Source organism: Megalopta genalis, chromosome 14 (assembly GCF_051020955.1).
Source record: "Megalopta genalis isolate 19385.01 chromosome 14, iyMegGena1_principal, whole genome shotgun sequence".
Lineage (NCBI taxonomy): Eukaryota > Metazoa > Arthropoda > Insecta > Hymenoptera > Halictidae > Megalopta > Megalopta genalis.
In genome coordinates this window covers 8,145,929-8,161,854 of record NC_135026.1, presented here as the reverse complement: position 1 = coordinate 8,161,854, position 15,926 = coordinate 8,145,929, and the positions used below count along the sequence as shown (strand labels likewise).

Below are 15,926 nucleotides of genomic sequence, written 5' to 3'. Positions count from 1 at the left end.
AGTCGATGGTAGCAACGCGGAAAGCGAGACGCTGCGGCAGTAATCGGGAGGCGGAGCCCAATGCTGCGTTCCGAAGCATTTCGAGTACTGATCTAGATTAATTCGGAGGGCTATCTCATCCGAGCAGTGTTTCGAATGACTTTTCCGGTAATAGGGATGATGTACTGCGTGTGGCTAAAAGTGACTCAAGTGACAACTTATGGTGAATTAATAATGCACCTGGCTTGGTTATTCGAACTTCTAACACGGGTTATATGCGTGTGGTAGGAACGTCTTTATGACTTCATTCTCTTGCTTCGTTGCTTTAAAATTATAAAATTCTGATGCAAATTCTTGGAGGTAATCGTTCGGTAATTCTCAGTACTTTAGACTAGTCTTAGTGATTGCCGGATTTTAGGCGTTTATGACGAGAGGAGTAGGGTAATGGAGCCGATTACTGTGGCGTGATCAATTGCTGTGCCTTCGGTCTTTTTTTGGGCATAATTAACTTTGTATTTATTGGAGACAATATGAAAAAGGTCTAGCGAAATAAATATGGTAAATTTGTGGGTACAGTATCAAACGCGATTTAAGGTTGCAGCTCTATTTCTCCTACCCTATTTAACAGAAAATTATAAAAAAAATCATGAGGTTTCCATCCCCTTGGATACATATTTGAGAATTTTCACAGATTTTTCGATTGCGAAACCGATTTTTAAAAAATCTTTTTGCGCAATAAAAAGTAGAAAAAAATCATTTCCCATTTTTTCAGATACGTGCTGCCATTTCGAAAAATCTGACAAAATTACATGGTACTAACTATAACAAAAGGTAAACACTGTGAAAAGATAAGAGTTGTCACTTCGCAATGTCAATAGAAAATCGACAATTTAAATATTTCCTGATTTTTTGAAAATCGGTTTTGCAGTCGAGAAATCTGAAAAAAATTCTCAAATATGTATCTAAGCGAATAGAAGCCTCATGATTTTTTTCATAATTTTCTGCTCAATAGGATAGGAGAAATAGAGCTAGAACCGCAGATCATGATCAACCCTGCAACTACCCCCCATTAGTAGAGGTAAAAAACTGCCACTTGGGGGAGGAAGTTTTCTTCGGAGCACTTATTGATTGGTGTGTACGAAGTTCAATTTGACTCAAGGATACTTTTGTCATGCCTATTTGGCCAGAGCCTTTAGCTACTCTTTTATTTTCTTCATTGTTCAATAAAAAAATTGAAGTTCGACATTCTACTACCTACAAGTTATGCATCAACTAGAAAATTCCCACAAAGCTTCAGTTCCTAGTCTAGATGAATTCTGACTTCCTAGAAGAATACTTCTTCCTTTGGTATGAAATTACTGTAATTATGCGAATGGTCGCACCGCTGCAACCGAACCGAGCTGCGATTCGATCAGAACGATTTCGTCCGGCTTTTTCCCCGCGAACAGCTAACGGAGAGAGTTAGAGGGAGGGGGGGGGGGCTCCGGAGTCAATGACAGCGTTGTTCTCTCGCTCGTAATTAAATGAAACACCGTTTGGTAACCGCCTGCGCGCAGTCACGTGGCTATCCGGCTGCATTAGAGGTGCAACGTGTCGCAACCCGAAATTGTGTCACGAAGATACGCACACGGATACCGGTGTTGCGAGTCGCGCGCTCGGGACAGACGAATTAATGGAGTACAGATTGTACGCGATCGCGGCAATGACGCAAGGATCATCGGGATCGCTTTGCATAGCCCGGTCGGCTGGTTTCTGAGGCAACGCTATCTCCACAGATCGATCTAGCCAAGTGAAATTTCCGTTGCGCAGCTCGGCGAAGACATGAAATTTCGTCGAGCGCGAAACATAATCGCGGAGTGGACAAAGAATCGGCCGCCCTACGGACTGGTCTGGAATCCGATCTCGCTGGCCAAAATTATCTTAGCTGCTTGTCTCGACGGTCAAGATCGTGTTACAAGAGGTCGTTGAACTGAGGTCTTGACAGCAGCTGGACTATTCTGATGTCAAAAATATCTATTGACAATTATAAAAGGCAAAATAATTTCCATACTTTTTATAAATTAGAACCTTTTTTTGTGAGTGGTCTGGATAGCGACTTTTTCTGGACAAAATCCAATTTTTCTGCAATGAGAATGTTGTTGTTGCAACTATTATATAATATCTATTGAGAATTATAGAAGGCAAAGTGAATTCCATAGTTTATGAATCGAAACCTTTTTTGGAAGTCTGTAAAACTTTCTAATTGAAAGTTTTCTGGAAGTTTGCGTAACTGTGCCGAGTGGTCTGGACAGCAATTTTTTCTGGACAAAATTCAATTTTTCTGCAAGGAGAATGTTGTTAATGCAACTATTATAGGTAAAATGTAATAATGCGTTTACGTATCATAAACGATGTAAGAATAATTGCGGATTTCTACGCAATATATATATATATATATATATAAAAATTATCATTTAATAAATCTCATTCTTTTAGAAGCTTGCTCGAAGTTTGCAATATTTTTAGCTTTCTTAATAAAAATTGAAATATTTAACATGATTAATATCTCACAAATGAAACCGTTGTCAAATCTAATATTTTGTTATCTTGCGATTTTCTTCATCAAGCACCGAATTTAATTATGAAATCATCAGAGATCAATTAATATTTTGGTGCTCGAGGTTTCGGGAGGGTTTTCATAGCATAAGAAATTTCGTCGAAATACCGTAAAATGCGTGCGTCATCCGAGTAAAAGGCATCGCATAATTCGACTGTTCGATCAGGCGAAGTTATTCACTCCGTTAAGATCGAGCTAGCATGATTCGCGATTAACGTTCTCCCTCAGCGATTTTTCCGCAAAAAACACCATTTCTCACGAACCTTGCATCGTTACCTTCCCTCCCCTCCCGGAAACCGTTCGAAATGTTGCTTTGCCTGTTCCGAGTTACGGAGACGAGTAGGCTAGTTATAATTTTATATAAAATTTTTATTCGACAGCAAATATACGCGTCTTACCGCGCCAATTATCGTAAAATTTTTGTAAATCGTCATGTACAATAATTTCTTCCTAATTGACGCTCAGCTTGGAAACGAAAATGGACAATTTGGGAAGAGCCAATTGTCAACAACTATAAAAATGAGCCACGAGGCTCGAATAATCGAATCTCCTCTTCCCAAATTGTCATTTCTGCGCGCAATCTGTGCGCGAATTAGGGAGAATTTACTGTACGGTGTCAGTTTCGGGGGCAATTTCGGGATAATTGTTTCGCTCCTGGAGAAGGTTTCAAGAGACAATTTTGCAGATTTCTCGCGTTCAAGTCGAGTCTAATTTTTCTGATGTTAATGTCTGTTATACGGATTAGAGTAAAAAACTCTCTAATTGACGCTCAGATTGTGCCCAAAAAAGTGGACAATTTGGGAAGAGGGGATACGATTATTCGAGACTCGCGGCTCGTTTTTATAGTTACCGATTGTCAACAACTATAAAACTGTGACGCGAGGCTCGGATAATCGTATCTGCTCTTCCCAAATTGTCCATTTTTGCGCGCAATCTGAGCGCGAATTAGGGAGAAATTACTGCACCCACGTTGGGGTGCTCATGGGATCCCCAGGAAGAAGTGACATTTAATGATCATAATACACGAATATCTACATATATATCGTATCTCTTTATTATACATAGTATAATATAATCAATATAGTACAATCACGAGGAAGCAAGGCTTCCTAACATTGGGGTTTACTGGTCTCCCCAATTGACGCTCAACTTGGAAACGAAAATGGACAATTTGGGAACAGTAGGCACGATTATTCTAGCCTTGCGACTCGTTTTAATAATTGTTGACAATCGGTGACTGTAAACACGAGCCGCGAGGCTCTCGAATAATCGTGTCTCCGCTCCCCAAATTGTCCATTTCTCTGTACAAGTTGAGCGCGAATTAGGGAGAATTTACCACCGGGTTCAAACAAACAATTAACGTTACAGTCGCCGCCTAAAAGTTTATTTTGCAATGACGATATTTTAGGGATGTTTCAGTTCGTCTTTTCGAACCAAGACAATTTGCCCTTCCCGTATTAAAATCTTCTATTTAATTTAACGCTGGAGGCGCTGTACAAGCAACTTAAGGGATGATTTACCAAATTTGATTTTGCAATAACGTTATCTTGAGGCGGTGAAAGTGACTACTCGGGCCCTCGTGTGCCTTTCGCAAATGCATTTCCCCGACGACATGTTGACAAAATGATTACACTCGTTTTTATACTCGTTAGAAATCGGCGATTATAAAAACGAGTCGCGAGGCACTCGACTAATCGAATCTCCTCTTCCCAAATTGTCCATTTTTGCGCGCAATCCGAACGCGAATTAGGGAGAAACGATTGTAACTTTTAACGTGAACGCGAAAACGACCAGATCACCGAACGAAAAAAATGTCCGGTAGACGGCTACGAAACGTTCGCCGGGGCCCGTTCACCGAAGACAGAGGCGGCGGGCCCGTCGAGGTTCAATGCGCGACATCGTTTTCATAAAGCCATCCATTGAACGTTTTTTCTTCGAAACGCGCCGGACAAAAAATCCGAGGAGATGCTCGTGCCATACGTGAAAGCAATCGCACCTGTTCGAAAGGCGATGCTCGCTGAAGCGGTTGCGGAACACGTCCAAGGTGCAGCGCGCGGAGGACGTCTTCGGAGAATGCTACGCGAACACCGGGAGGGAGCCACAATGCCCGCGAACGATTGGCCTAACGGTGTTCGAACGGTTTCGCAAACGGCTATGAAAGTTTGCAAAATTTTGCGAATTCCCCGGATTCCCGCCGCGGAGTTCTACGCCGGCGACGCTCGGCTATTCGTCCTAATTTCCGCCGTACGTCCCCAACCCCCTCCCTGCCGCGGCTGTCGCGATACGAGGAATGTTCTCGGTCCGAAAGTCGGCGATCCGGCGCGCGCGAGATAGCTGCGTAGCCAAGGTTGCTGGGAAACGCCTGCGCGAAATTAGGAGAGACCGGGACAATTTCGAGAGAAAAATGATCGAACGCTCCTCCGTCGCCGGGCCACGGCGGCGACACTTCCGCCGGCAACGTGCAATCATTTTGTCAACAAGTCGTCGGGGAAATTCATTTGCGAAAGGCACGCGAGGGCCCGAGTAGTCACTTTCACCGTCACAAGATAACGTTATTGCAAAATCAAATTTCGCGAATCATCCCTTAAGTTGCTTGTGCAGCGCCTCCAGCGTTAAATTAATTAGAAGATTTGAATACGGGAAAGGCAAATTGTCTTGGTTCGAAAAGACAAACTAAAATATCCCTAGAATATCGTCATTGCAAAATAAACTTTTAGACGGCGACTGTAATGTTAACTGTTTGTTTGAACCCGGTGGTAAATTCTCCCTAATTCGCGCTCAACTTGTACAGAGAAATGGACAATTTGGGGAGAGGAGACACGATTATTCGAGGGCCTCGCGGCTCGTTTTTACAATCACCGATTGTCAACAATTATTAAAACGAGTCGCAAGGCTAGAATAATCGTGCCTACTGTTCCCAAATTGACCATTTTCGTTTCCAAGTTGAGCGTCAATTGGGGAGACCAGTAAACCCCAATGTTAGGAAGCCTTGCTTCCTCGTGATTGTACTATATTGATTATGTCATACTATGTATAATAAAGAGATACGAAATATATATAGATATTCGTGTATTATGATCAATAAATGTCACTTCTCCCTGGGGGTCCCATGAGCACTCCAGCGTGGGTGCAGTAATTTCTCCCTAATTCGCGCACAGATTGCGCGCAAAAATGGACAATTGGGGAAGAGCAGATACGATTATCCAAGTAATATATTATCGGTAACTATAAAAACGAGCCGCAAGTCTCGAATAATCGTATCCCCTTTTCTCAAAGTGTCCATCTTTTGGGCACAATCGGAGCGTCAATTAGAGAGTCTTTTACTCTAATCCGTATAATAGACATTAACATCAGAAAAATTAGTCTCGACTTGAACGCGGGAAATCTGTAAAATTGTCTCTTGAAACCTTCTCCAGGAGCGGAGCAGTTATCCCGAAACTGTCCTCGAAACTGACATCGTACAGTAAATTCTCCTTAATTCGCGCACAGACTGCGCGCAAAAATGGACAATTTGGGAAGAGGAGGTACGATTATCCGAGCCTCGCGTCACATTTTTATAGTTGTTGACAATCGGTTCGCAATCTGAGCGCGAATTAGGGAGAAATTACTGTACTTCCGTTTCTGGAGTTCACGCGTGTACTGCCGGGCTAGACGAGGACGCTTTTTTTATAAAACTTCCTATAGAATTATTGTAGCAGAATGAATAATAACTTCTTGGCACATTTCCAGCGTTTTCTCACTTTGCACACAGCGGCGTCCACTTAAGGGTGCGTCCACTCGTGTGAAGCGATGTTCGAACGAGAGGCGATGTTTGACAATTTCTTTATAACATAAGACCTTGACGAAATCCATCGCCATTTGGCACATAGATTCTTCAACATTTCAAGATACAAAACGTTTTTTTTCATTACGTTTTATCGACTTTTAACGAAACAGCACATGTTATTCCTTATGAATCTGCGCGCAGTCGTCGGGGAGGACCATAACGAATAACACTGTCCGTTTCATTAAAATTCGATAAAACCTAACAAAAAAAAACATTTTGTCTTTTAAAATACTAAAGAATATACGTGCCAAGTGACGATAAATTTCACCGAGGTCTTATGCTGTAAAAAAATTGCCAAAGATCGCTTCTCGTTTGAACGATTCTTGTGGCCTCTCCTCCTTTAAGGTTCTGCTACCTTAAGGCCACCCACAACGACTCGTCAGTCTCCCTGGGGTCCGAGAGTAGAACGAAGGAAGCTTCTGTGGTTCCAGTTTCATCGGAATCTAGACGAATTCCCATGGTTCTTTCGCAACACGTTCGAAGCAAGAACGCAGAACGCGTGCTCTTGACTTCTGAAAGCCTCGGCGTACAGCTGCCCTTTGAGTCCGACGACGGCGGCGATGATTTAGGAGGCTCGCTGGCATATAGGTGAGGCTTCGCAGGCACGCGGCCGGTTCGTGGTACCTCGGCAGCCGGATGGCGGCGGCAGTGAGCTACACGGCCTATCGGAATGCCAAATAGTTGCGCCACCTTGCCGCGACGTAGTCGGCCGACTCCCGGCCAAAGCGAGTCACCTGCAATTGCCTAACTAACGTTGCACTTTTTCACTTTCCCTAACCCCTACCCCGGAGCCGCGGCGCGAGAAAATTTTGTCCAGCTCCGGCTGCACCGGCCGCCCAGAATCCGCCGCGGAGAACGACCCGGACATAATCTGTTCCTTCCTACGCCACGTCCTTGCCGCCGCCGCCGCCACACGGGCGGGCTGGTCGCGCTTCGGGTACCTAACTCGGTTTATGATCCATCGAAGGCTGCCGTGCTTCCAACGCAACCGGCAACTCCATCGCAATAACCAACGTTTCGCAGCCGCTGTTGCAAGGACTCTGTCCTGGACAGGGCTTGCACCATCGTTGAAAGTCCTGTCGCGGTACGATTTCGATGGAATATTGCGTGTATCGATAACGCAGTTTTTATTAGAGCAATATTTTGACTATTGTGATTGGTAGCGGAAGAGGTTTGCGGGGGATACGGTTGGGGGATTTGATGACTGATGGGAGAAATTTTATGATTGGAGGCTGGAGGCTGGAGGCTGAGCACTGAAGACTGAGGACTGAAGGCTGAAGACTGAGAATTTAGACTGGAGGCTGACGGATGAACGTTGAAAATTGAAGACAGATGGCTGAGAACTAAAGACTGAAGACAAGACTGAAGACGGAAGGTTGAAGGCTGGACACTAAGACTGAAAAACTGAAGTCTGGAAGCACAAGACAGAAAAATTAAGACTGGAGGTTTAAGGCTGAACATAGAAGACTGAAGACGTTAGACTAAAGACTGAAGATTGAAGACTAGAGTCTAAAGGTTGAGGTCTAGATTAAAGAGTGAAGATTGGAGACTAGAGTCTAAAGGCTGAGGTCTAGACGAAAGATTGAAGATTGAAGACTAAAGACTAAAGACCGAAGACTGAAAGCTAAAGACTGAAGGTTGAGAACAAGATTAAAGACTGAAGACTGAAGGCTGGACGCTGATGACTGAAGTTTGAAGGCACAAGATTGAAAAATTAAGACTGGAAGCTTAAAGCTGAATATTGAAGATTGGAGACGCAAGACTAAAGACTAAAGTCTGAAGGCACAAGACTCAAAATTTGAGACTGGAGGTTGACGGTTGAATATTGAAGACTGAAGACTGAACATTGAAGGCTGCAAGCTCAAGACTGAAGACAAGATAAAATAATGAAGATTGAAGATTGGAAGCTAAAGACTGAAGTCTGAAGATTAAAAATTGCAGTGGAAGAGTGGAGTCTAAAGACTGAAGACAAGACTGAAGACTGAAGATTAAAGAAGATTAAAGGATGCAGAAGAGACTAAAAAGTGAAGATTGAAGACTGGAGTCTAAAGGCTGAAGACAAGACTAAAGACTGGAGATTGAGGACTAAAGGCTAAAGATTGAGGGCTGAAAACAAGACGAAAGTCTGAAGATTGAAGACTGGATGCTAAAGATTGAAATCTGAAGGTTAATGATTGAAAATTGGAGACTGGAAGCTGAAAGCTGAACATTGAAAACTGAAGATAGATGGCTGAAGAATAAAGATTGAAGACTGAAGACTGAAGGTTGAGGATAAGACTAAAGACTGAAGATTGAAGACGGGAGTCCAAAGGCTGAAGACAAGACTAAAGAGTGAAGATCGAATGCTGGTCGCTAAAGATTGAAGTCTGAAGGCACAAGACTGAAAATTTAAGACTGGAGGCTGGAGGCACAATGTTGAAAATTGAAGACAGATGGTTGAAGACTAAAGACTGAAGACTGAAGGCTGAGGACGAGTCTAAAGACTGAAGGTTGAAGGCTGGATGCCAAAGACTGAAGTCTGAAGGAACAAGACTGAAAATTGAAGACTGGAGACTGGAGACGCAAGACTAAAAACTGAAGACTGCAGGCTCAAGACTAAAGATAGGACTAAATAATGAAGATTGAAGATTGGACGGTAAAGACTAAAGATTGCACTGAAAATTAAAGACTGGAGTAAAGGCTAAAAATTGTAGACTGAAGACTGAAGGCTGAATACTGAATTTTTCTAGCCTTGCTACAATACCTAACTTAGGAAAGACCCTTTCAAAACTGGTAGTTATAGATCTGAAGCAACTTCTATCAACTTTGCAGCTTGATTTGTAGAATACTGTTTGTCTTCTGATTGGTTCCATTATGGTCTCTTTAGGCTCCTTCTAGGCCCTCTCTGGGACTTTAGAACATATTTATGGTCTGTTTGCGACTTTTCTAGGACATCTCTATGCTCTCTTTAGGAACTCTCCAGAATCTCTGTTGGACCTATCTATCTAAGACTTATCTCGAAGCTATTTGCAGGACTCCTTTAGGACATTTCTAGAATCTTCCTAGATCCATCTGGGATATTTCTAGGAGCTTTTTAGAAGTCTCTAGGATCTCTCTAGAACCTATCACGGACCTCTTTTGCACCTTCGTAGGATTCCTTTAGGACATTTCTAGGTGTTCTCTTGCATTTTCCTAGGTTCTCCTTAGGACTTTTCTAGGATCTCTCTAAGATCTCTCTAGGAACTCTCTAGAATCTATCTAGGACTTATGTAAGACCTATCCCAGACCTCTTTTGCACCTTAGTAAGACTCCTCTAGGATCTTTCTAGGCGCTCTCTTGGAGTTTTCTAGGATCACTTTAGGACTTATCGAGGACTTCTTTAGGATCCCTCTAAAATCTCTTTAGGAACTCTCTTGGATCTCTCTAGGACCTATGTAGGCCCTCTTTTGCACATTTGTAGGATTCCCTTAGAACCTTTCTAGATGCTCTCTTGGATTTTTTTAGGTTCTCCTTAGGACCTATCGAGGACTTTTTTAGGATCCCTCTAAAATCTCTTTAGGAACTCTCTTGGACCTCTCTAGGACCTAGACAGGACCTATGTCGGACCTCTTTGCACCTTTATAGTACTCCTTTAGGACCTTTCTAGGTGTTGTCTTGGAGTTTTCTAAATTCTCCTTAGGACCCATCGAGGACTTTTCTAAGATCCCTCCAAGATTTCCCTAGGTACTTTCATGGATCTCTCTAGGTCCTGTGTAAGACCTATCTTGGACCTTTTTTGCACCTTTATAGGACTCCTCTAGGACCTTTGTAGGATCTCTTTAGGATCTCTACAGAATCTTCTTGAATCTCTCTAGAGATACTTAGGTCCTATTTAGGACCTATTCAGTACCTATCTAGGACGTATTTAGGACTCCAATGGCTCCCGGATCATTGAAATCGCTGAAGAGCCCAGAACTATCGCCGTCGAACAATCTATTCGTACATATTGAAACAGGTCCACAAACCCACTCGCCGATTATAGGACTCCTCTAGGACCTTTCTAGAATCTCTTTAGGACCTATCGAGAATTTTCCTAGGATTTCTTTAGGATCTCTCTAGAACCTCTCTTGAATCCCTCTAGTGCTACCTAGGCCCCATTTAGGACCTATTCAGTATCTATCTAGGACGTATTTAGAACCCGAATGGCTCCCGAATCACCGAAATCGCCGAAAAGTCCAGAACTATCGCCGTCGAACATTCTATCCATATACATCGAGACAGGTCCACAATCCCACTCGCCGATTCGACCGCGGTCCATTGACTTTGGCCGGTTTTCATTCCTCGGTTCAGGATTGCGGTAACGTCGCCCCCGCCTCGGGCCCGTCCGGCCCAAATCCCCGCGTTCCGCTCCAAACTATCGTTCCGGCGTCGATGCACCCCGGGCCCGGCTGGTTCACTTTCATCGATACGGATTGCTTATCCGGGCCGGGCCGGGCCCGTTGCCGTTCAGCGAGCACATTGTGCAAGAAGAGGGTATCGCGAATCTCGGAAACTATTCGGTGCCTGGTGCCGGGCCGCTTATTGCGCGATCTTTTACAATCGGTCACGTGCACATGCATATGCGGCGGCCCACCACACCGGCCGGATCTGGTTTCGGTGATTAAAATTTATCCGCTGACGCGGCCCGCGCCTTTCTTCTCCCCTCCAAGCGCCTCCCTTGCCGAACGTGCGTCACAAGTTTCCTCAAGTATCCGGCGAATTTTTCGCGGCGACTGCTCAGCTATCTATCGATTACTTTCCTTCTCATTTTTTCACATTTTTTAGCTGCCTTCTTTTTTCTCGTTATTTTTCCGTCTTTATTGTCCCGCTTCTATCGTTTTGCACAGTGGACGATATTTATTTATGACACAGGTTGCATTGAACTTAAGATTTTGTGCAGCTATCGCTGCAATTAGTGCTGCAACTTGGTCTCAGTAGAGGAAATGAAAGAATTTTGAGGTTATACCAAATTTTTTGAGGTTATACTTGCTGCTGGAGGATACTGGATTTGCCAGATTTGTTTAAATAATTATAACTGTGTAATTGTTTTTTTTTTGTTAAACTTGTGTCGAACAAGATATTTCTTTGATAAACATTGGCAAGATTGTTCGTGATGTAAGAGGATTATTTTTCTATTTCCTCGTCAGTTTAATCCGACGTAGACCTAACCTAGATCTAACCTAGACCTAACTGCGTTATATGGGAGTCCGCTATATCTTTCTGTCTACAGCGCTCGCTATTTTTGTTACTTGAGTAAATATTATACAAAATACTGGTTTTAAAAAAATACTGGTTTTAAACATTCTCCTTAAAGCATGGAATAAAATAAATATTATGAAATGTATATAACTCTAGCAACGTGTAAAATGCAGAAAATAGTAATTGGCATTATTATTATTATTATTATAATTTTTGGAGAATTTTCTACAATATTAAGAAAGTTGATTTTGAATATAAAAAGTTCAGAATCGATCAGGTGCTTCGATAATAAAATTTAAAGAAATTCAAAACTGCAGCTTTATCTCGCGTTTAATCCCCTACTTCTCTTTTCAGTTATCTTTTGATTAGTATTTTCTTTGTTCTTTCGTATTTATTTTCCACTGCGACAAATCTATAAATTTTTATTTCGTGAACTTCATCGAAAGTTCCTCATCTTATTCTCTCATTTTGATCGTCAACAATTCAGCGATTCGCTTCATCCACCTTTCGAGATTTGTTCGTTCGTGAATGATAATTTCGAAAATGGCGTCGTCGCGCCTGTGATATGCAACTGCGCTTGTTTCACCTGGAAAGTTCGTTTACTTTCGCTAAACTCGCCCGTTACTGCCATCTGGCGATAAACTCAGAACGATGAAAATAGATTACAGTTTTCTGTTTGTACAATTATGTTCGCGTGGTCGAGGACACAGTAATCGGAGACAATGGACGAGAGCGAAAATATTCTGCGTTCTGCAAGATTTCTTTCGATTGGGTGAAAATTTTTGCAATTTTCAGCGATCAGTGTCCCGTGGGAATGATTACAGTTCTTGCTGGAGCGTGTAAAGAAGAATCAATCTTCAGGGGCATCCGATCACCGACGATGCGTCTTGGATCATCGGGAACGTCTAGACCTTTCCTGTCAACTTTCTGCCAGATCTCTCATTCTCTATTCAAATTATTAAAAATTCTAAACAACAATATTCTACGTTCGTTCACATCTTTTCCATCGCATTTACGACGAGTCACTCGCTCCTCGAAGCTGCTAAAAATTCCGAAGGACAACATTCTCGTCGCCACTCGAACGATTCGGAGTCCTTTCGACTGTAACACCGGCAGCAAGAAATCCTCCGGCTCTCACTCAAGCAGGTAAACGTTGTGCCGAATGATTCGATCGAAATTCATTTGCACTGTAACAGCTGTTTTTATCGGAACGAGACAGCCCGCTTTCAATTTGATTTCTCAACGAAGTGACTAGATCGAAACGGCTGCGGAAAGCATGCAACAGATGTGCTTGTTTCGTACGCCGATTGGTTGGCAGGAAAGTAATTTCGGTTTTCGAACAGCAATTACAACGCCCTCTATGTGTGACAACCGAAGATACTTCTTTGCCAAGCCGATACACTTCGCAAGTTGACAGTTTATAGAAGAAAAACAGTCGGAGAAAATGTCCGTCGAAGCACGGCCAGTGTCAACATTTCCCGGACAGGATAATTTGAATTACTACCAGCAACGAGTTAACCAATCTACGCCGGTAATGAACGTGCAGTGATCGCGCGGTTCGTTAGTTCCGTCATGGAAATGTAGCAAAAAGCAAAGGCCGGTAGTGGCAAGCGTGAGGTGGCAAGAAAAATCGAAGCCGTTCCCTCGTGGCCGATGAAAGCTATTGCCCCGCTGCGCCACAGCAACCGCTTGGTTTTCGTTTACGGAGGGAGCGTTTCTTGTCCAGACAAGATGGCCGGCCTCTAGAAGCAGAACCTAGTCACGCAAATTATTTCGTGAAGACGATTTCTCTACTTTGAACGCACACGGCCAAAGCGGCCCGGCTCGTTCGTTCGTCGAACAATTTACTCGGTGATCTGAGCGAATCGCGTGATCAACGATCTACACTGTTTAGCATAACTATAGCACCAAGTGTATTTTTGACATTGCGGAATTTTCGGGAAATGTATCAGGAATAGTAAGTGCGTAAACACGTTTTGGAACTGATCAGTGTGTTAGGGATTTAACCTAAAAGTGGCGTCTTCAATTTTTTTTAAGTGTGTTAGACCTAACATAGCGTTATGTACTGCATTAGTGTTATGTAACGCTTAATTTATTTAGTTGAGTCTAGAAAAATTCTTTTAAACAGTTTATCGTGTTTGAGATGTAACCGATACCTAACCTAGCCCTAATCTGGACCTAACGCTTTAAATTTAGTTTACACGAGTTTGAAACAAAATAGACTAGTATTATGTGACTCCTAATTTATTTGGTTACGTCTAGAAAAATTGTTTTAAACTGTTTTTCGTGTTTGAGACCTAACCTATACCTAACCTAGCCCTAATCTGGACCTAACGCTTTAAATTTAGGTTAAAATGAGTTTGAAACAAAATAGACTAGTATTATGCGACTCCTAATTTATTTGGTTACGTCTAGAAAAATCGTTTTAAACAGTTTTCCGTGTTTGAGACCTAACCTAGACCTAACCTAGCCCGAATCTGGACCTAACGATTTAAATTCAGCTTACACGAGTCCGAAACAAAATAGACTATTATCATGTGATTCCCAATTTGTTCACTGAGATCTAGACTGGGTCCAGATTAGATGCGAATTAAATCCGAATTCTGTCTAGGTTATGTTTGTTGCCACGTTACCGTGTATATGTCGAGATGAGTACAAAAAATGTTTAAAATTGTTTTTTTACTTTTGAAGTCGAACCTAGACCTAACACACACCTAACTAGACCCTTCTGTAACCGATTACCAGATAAATTTAATTCATTAAAATGCATTTATACTTCATTTTGGAAATCGGCGTGTGAACGTCAAAAATTATCGAAGAATTGTAATGGTGCTACAGTTATACTCGGCAGTGTAGTTGGCGATAGACCTACCAGTTGAACAGTGGTCAAGTGCTTCTTCCACCACAAATACTTTTGGTACTCGGGTCCCATCGCGGACACAAGGTAGTACAGGTACATGATCACGTGGACGGCGTTATTGATTAGGTTGCCGAGGGTGCCGTGGCCTCCGGCGATGAACTTCACGCAGATCCACGTCTCCAGTGGTGTCAGCGAGTGGTGGTACAGGTGCAAGAAGGTCACTTGGCTGTCTTTCTTGCGCAGCGTGAAGAACATCTGAAATCGCGATTTCAAAGATGATCGAGCAAATCGTGAAAATGCATTGTAGATTTGTTTGGAGAATTTTTGTATAGGTCTGAGCGAATGGCTGGGGAGACCAGCATTGATTGCAGTCTTAATCAGTGTCAAAGATCTGACACTGTCTATGGTGTTAAATAAGGTAGCTGATCTGACATAGTTTAGGGTTTCTATGAGTGTAAAGTACTAGACACAGTTTAGTATTGATTGTAAGAATGATTTGTGTCTAAGTCAATATGAAAGACCTATCAAAGTCTGTAGTTTAAAACAGTCTGAAAGATCTGATGCAATATATGGTGTTGCACAATGTAGACGGTCTAACACAGTCTAGAGACTAAAACAGTGTCTATGGTTAAACATAGTTTATGCACTAAAAGAGTGTAAAAAATTAAACACAGTTTACAATCTGAATCAGGTTGAAGTTTAAGAATTACTAGAGTCTAACTACAGCACAAAAGATGTAACACAGTTTATAGTATAAAATAGTGTAAAAGACCTATCACAGTCTGTGGTGTTAAACATTGTAAAAGATCTAACAGAGTCTAGAGACTGAAACACTGTAAAAGAGCTAACACAGTCTGCAGTCAAAATAAGATGCAAGGGTTAAACATAGTTTGCAGTAGAAAAGAGGATAAAAGATCTAACACAATCCGAAGATTGAAACTGTATTGGAGATATAAGATAGAGTACAGTCAAAACTAGTTACAAGGGTTAATCACAGTTTATAGTTTAAATCAGTGTAAAAGATCCAGCACAGTCCACAGTATAAAACATTCTAAAAGATCAAACACAATATACAGTCTAAAAGGGTGTAAAAGATTAAACAAAGTTTAAAGTGTAAATCAGATTAAATTCTAAGAATGACTAAGAGTCTAACTCAGTATAGAATATATAACAAAGTTTACAGTCTAAAATCAATGTAGAAGATCGAACATAATTTGCATTCTAAATCAGGTCAAAGTCTAAGAATGACTAGAGTCTAAATCAGTCTAAGAGATCTAACACAGTGTGCAATCTAAATCAGGTTAAAGTCTAAGAATGAATAGAGACTAAGTCACTATGAAAGATCTAACAAGTCTGCAGTCTAGATCAGTGTAAAAGATCAGACACACACAGTCGTCTACAGTCTAAGTAAATGTATAAGATCAAACAGTCTAAATCAGGTTAAAGTCTAAGAACAACTGGACTCTAAT

General features: G+C 42.0%; 2 protein-coding genes across 2 annotated transcripts in view; one reads left to right on the top strand and one right to left on the bottom strand.

The window, feature by feature from the left end:
- The window catches only part of sit (stuck in traffic), a 135,410-nt gene that overhangs the window by 396 nt on the left and 119,088 nt on the right, over nucleotides 1-15,926 (top strand). The window lies entirely within an intron of this gene.
- Nucleotides 1-15,926, bottom strand: part of LOC117225855 (very long chain fatty acid elongase AAEL008004) — a 65,743-nt gene that overhangs the window by 4,929 nt on the left and 44,888 nt on the right. Inside the window, exon 4 of the mRNA XM_033479641.2 lies at nucleotides 14,470-14,712. Coding sequence (XP_033335532.1) covers nucleotides 14,470-14,712 — 243 coding nt within the window. The remainder of the gene's footprint in view (nucleotides 1-14,469; nucleotides 14,713-15,926) is intronic.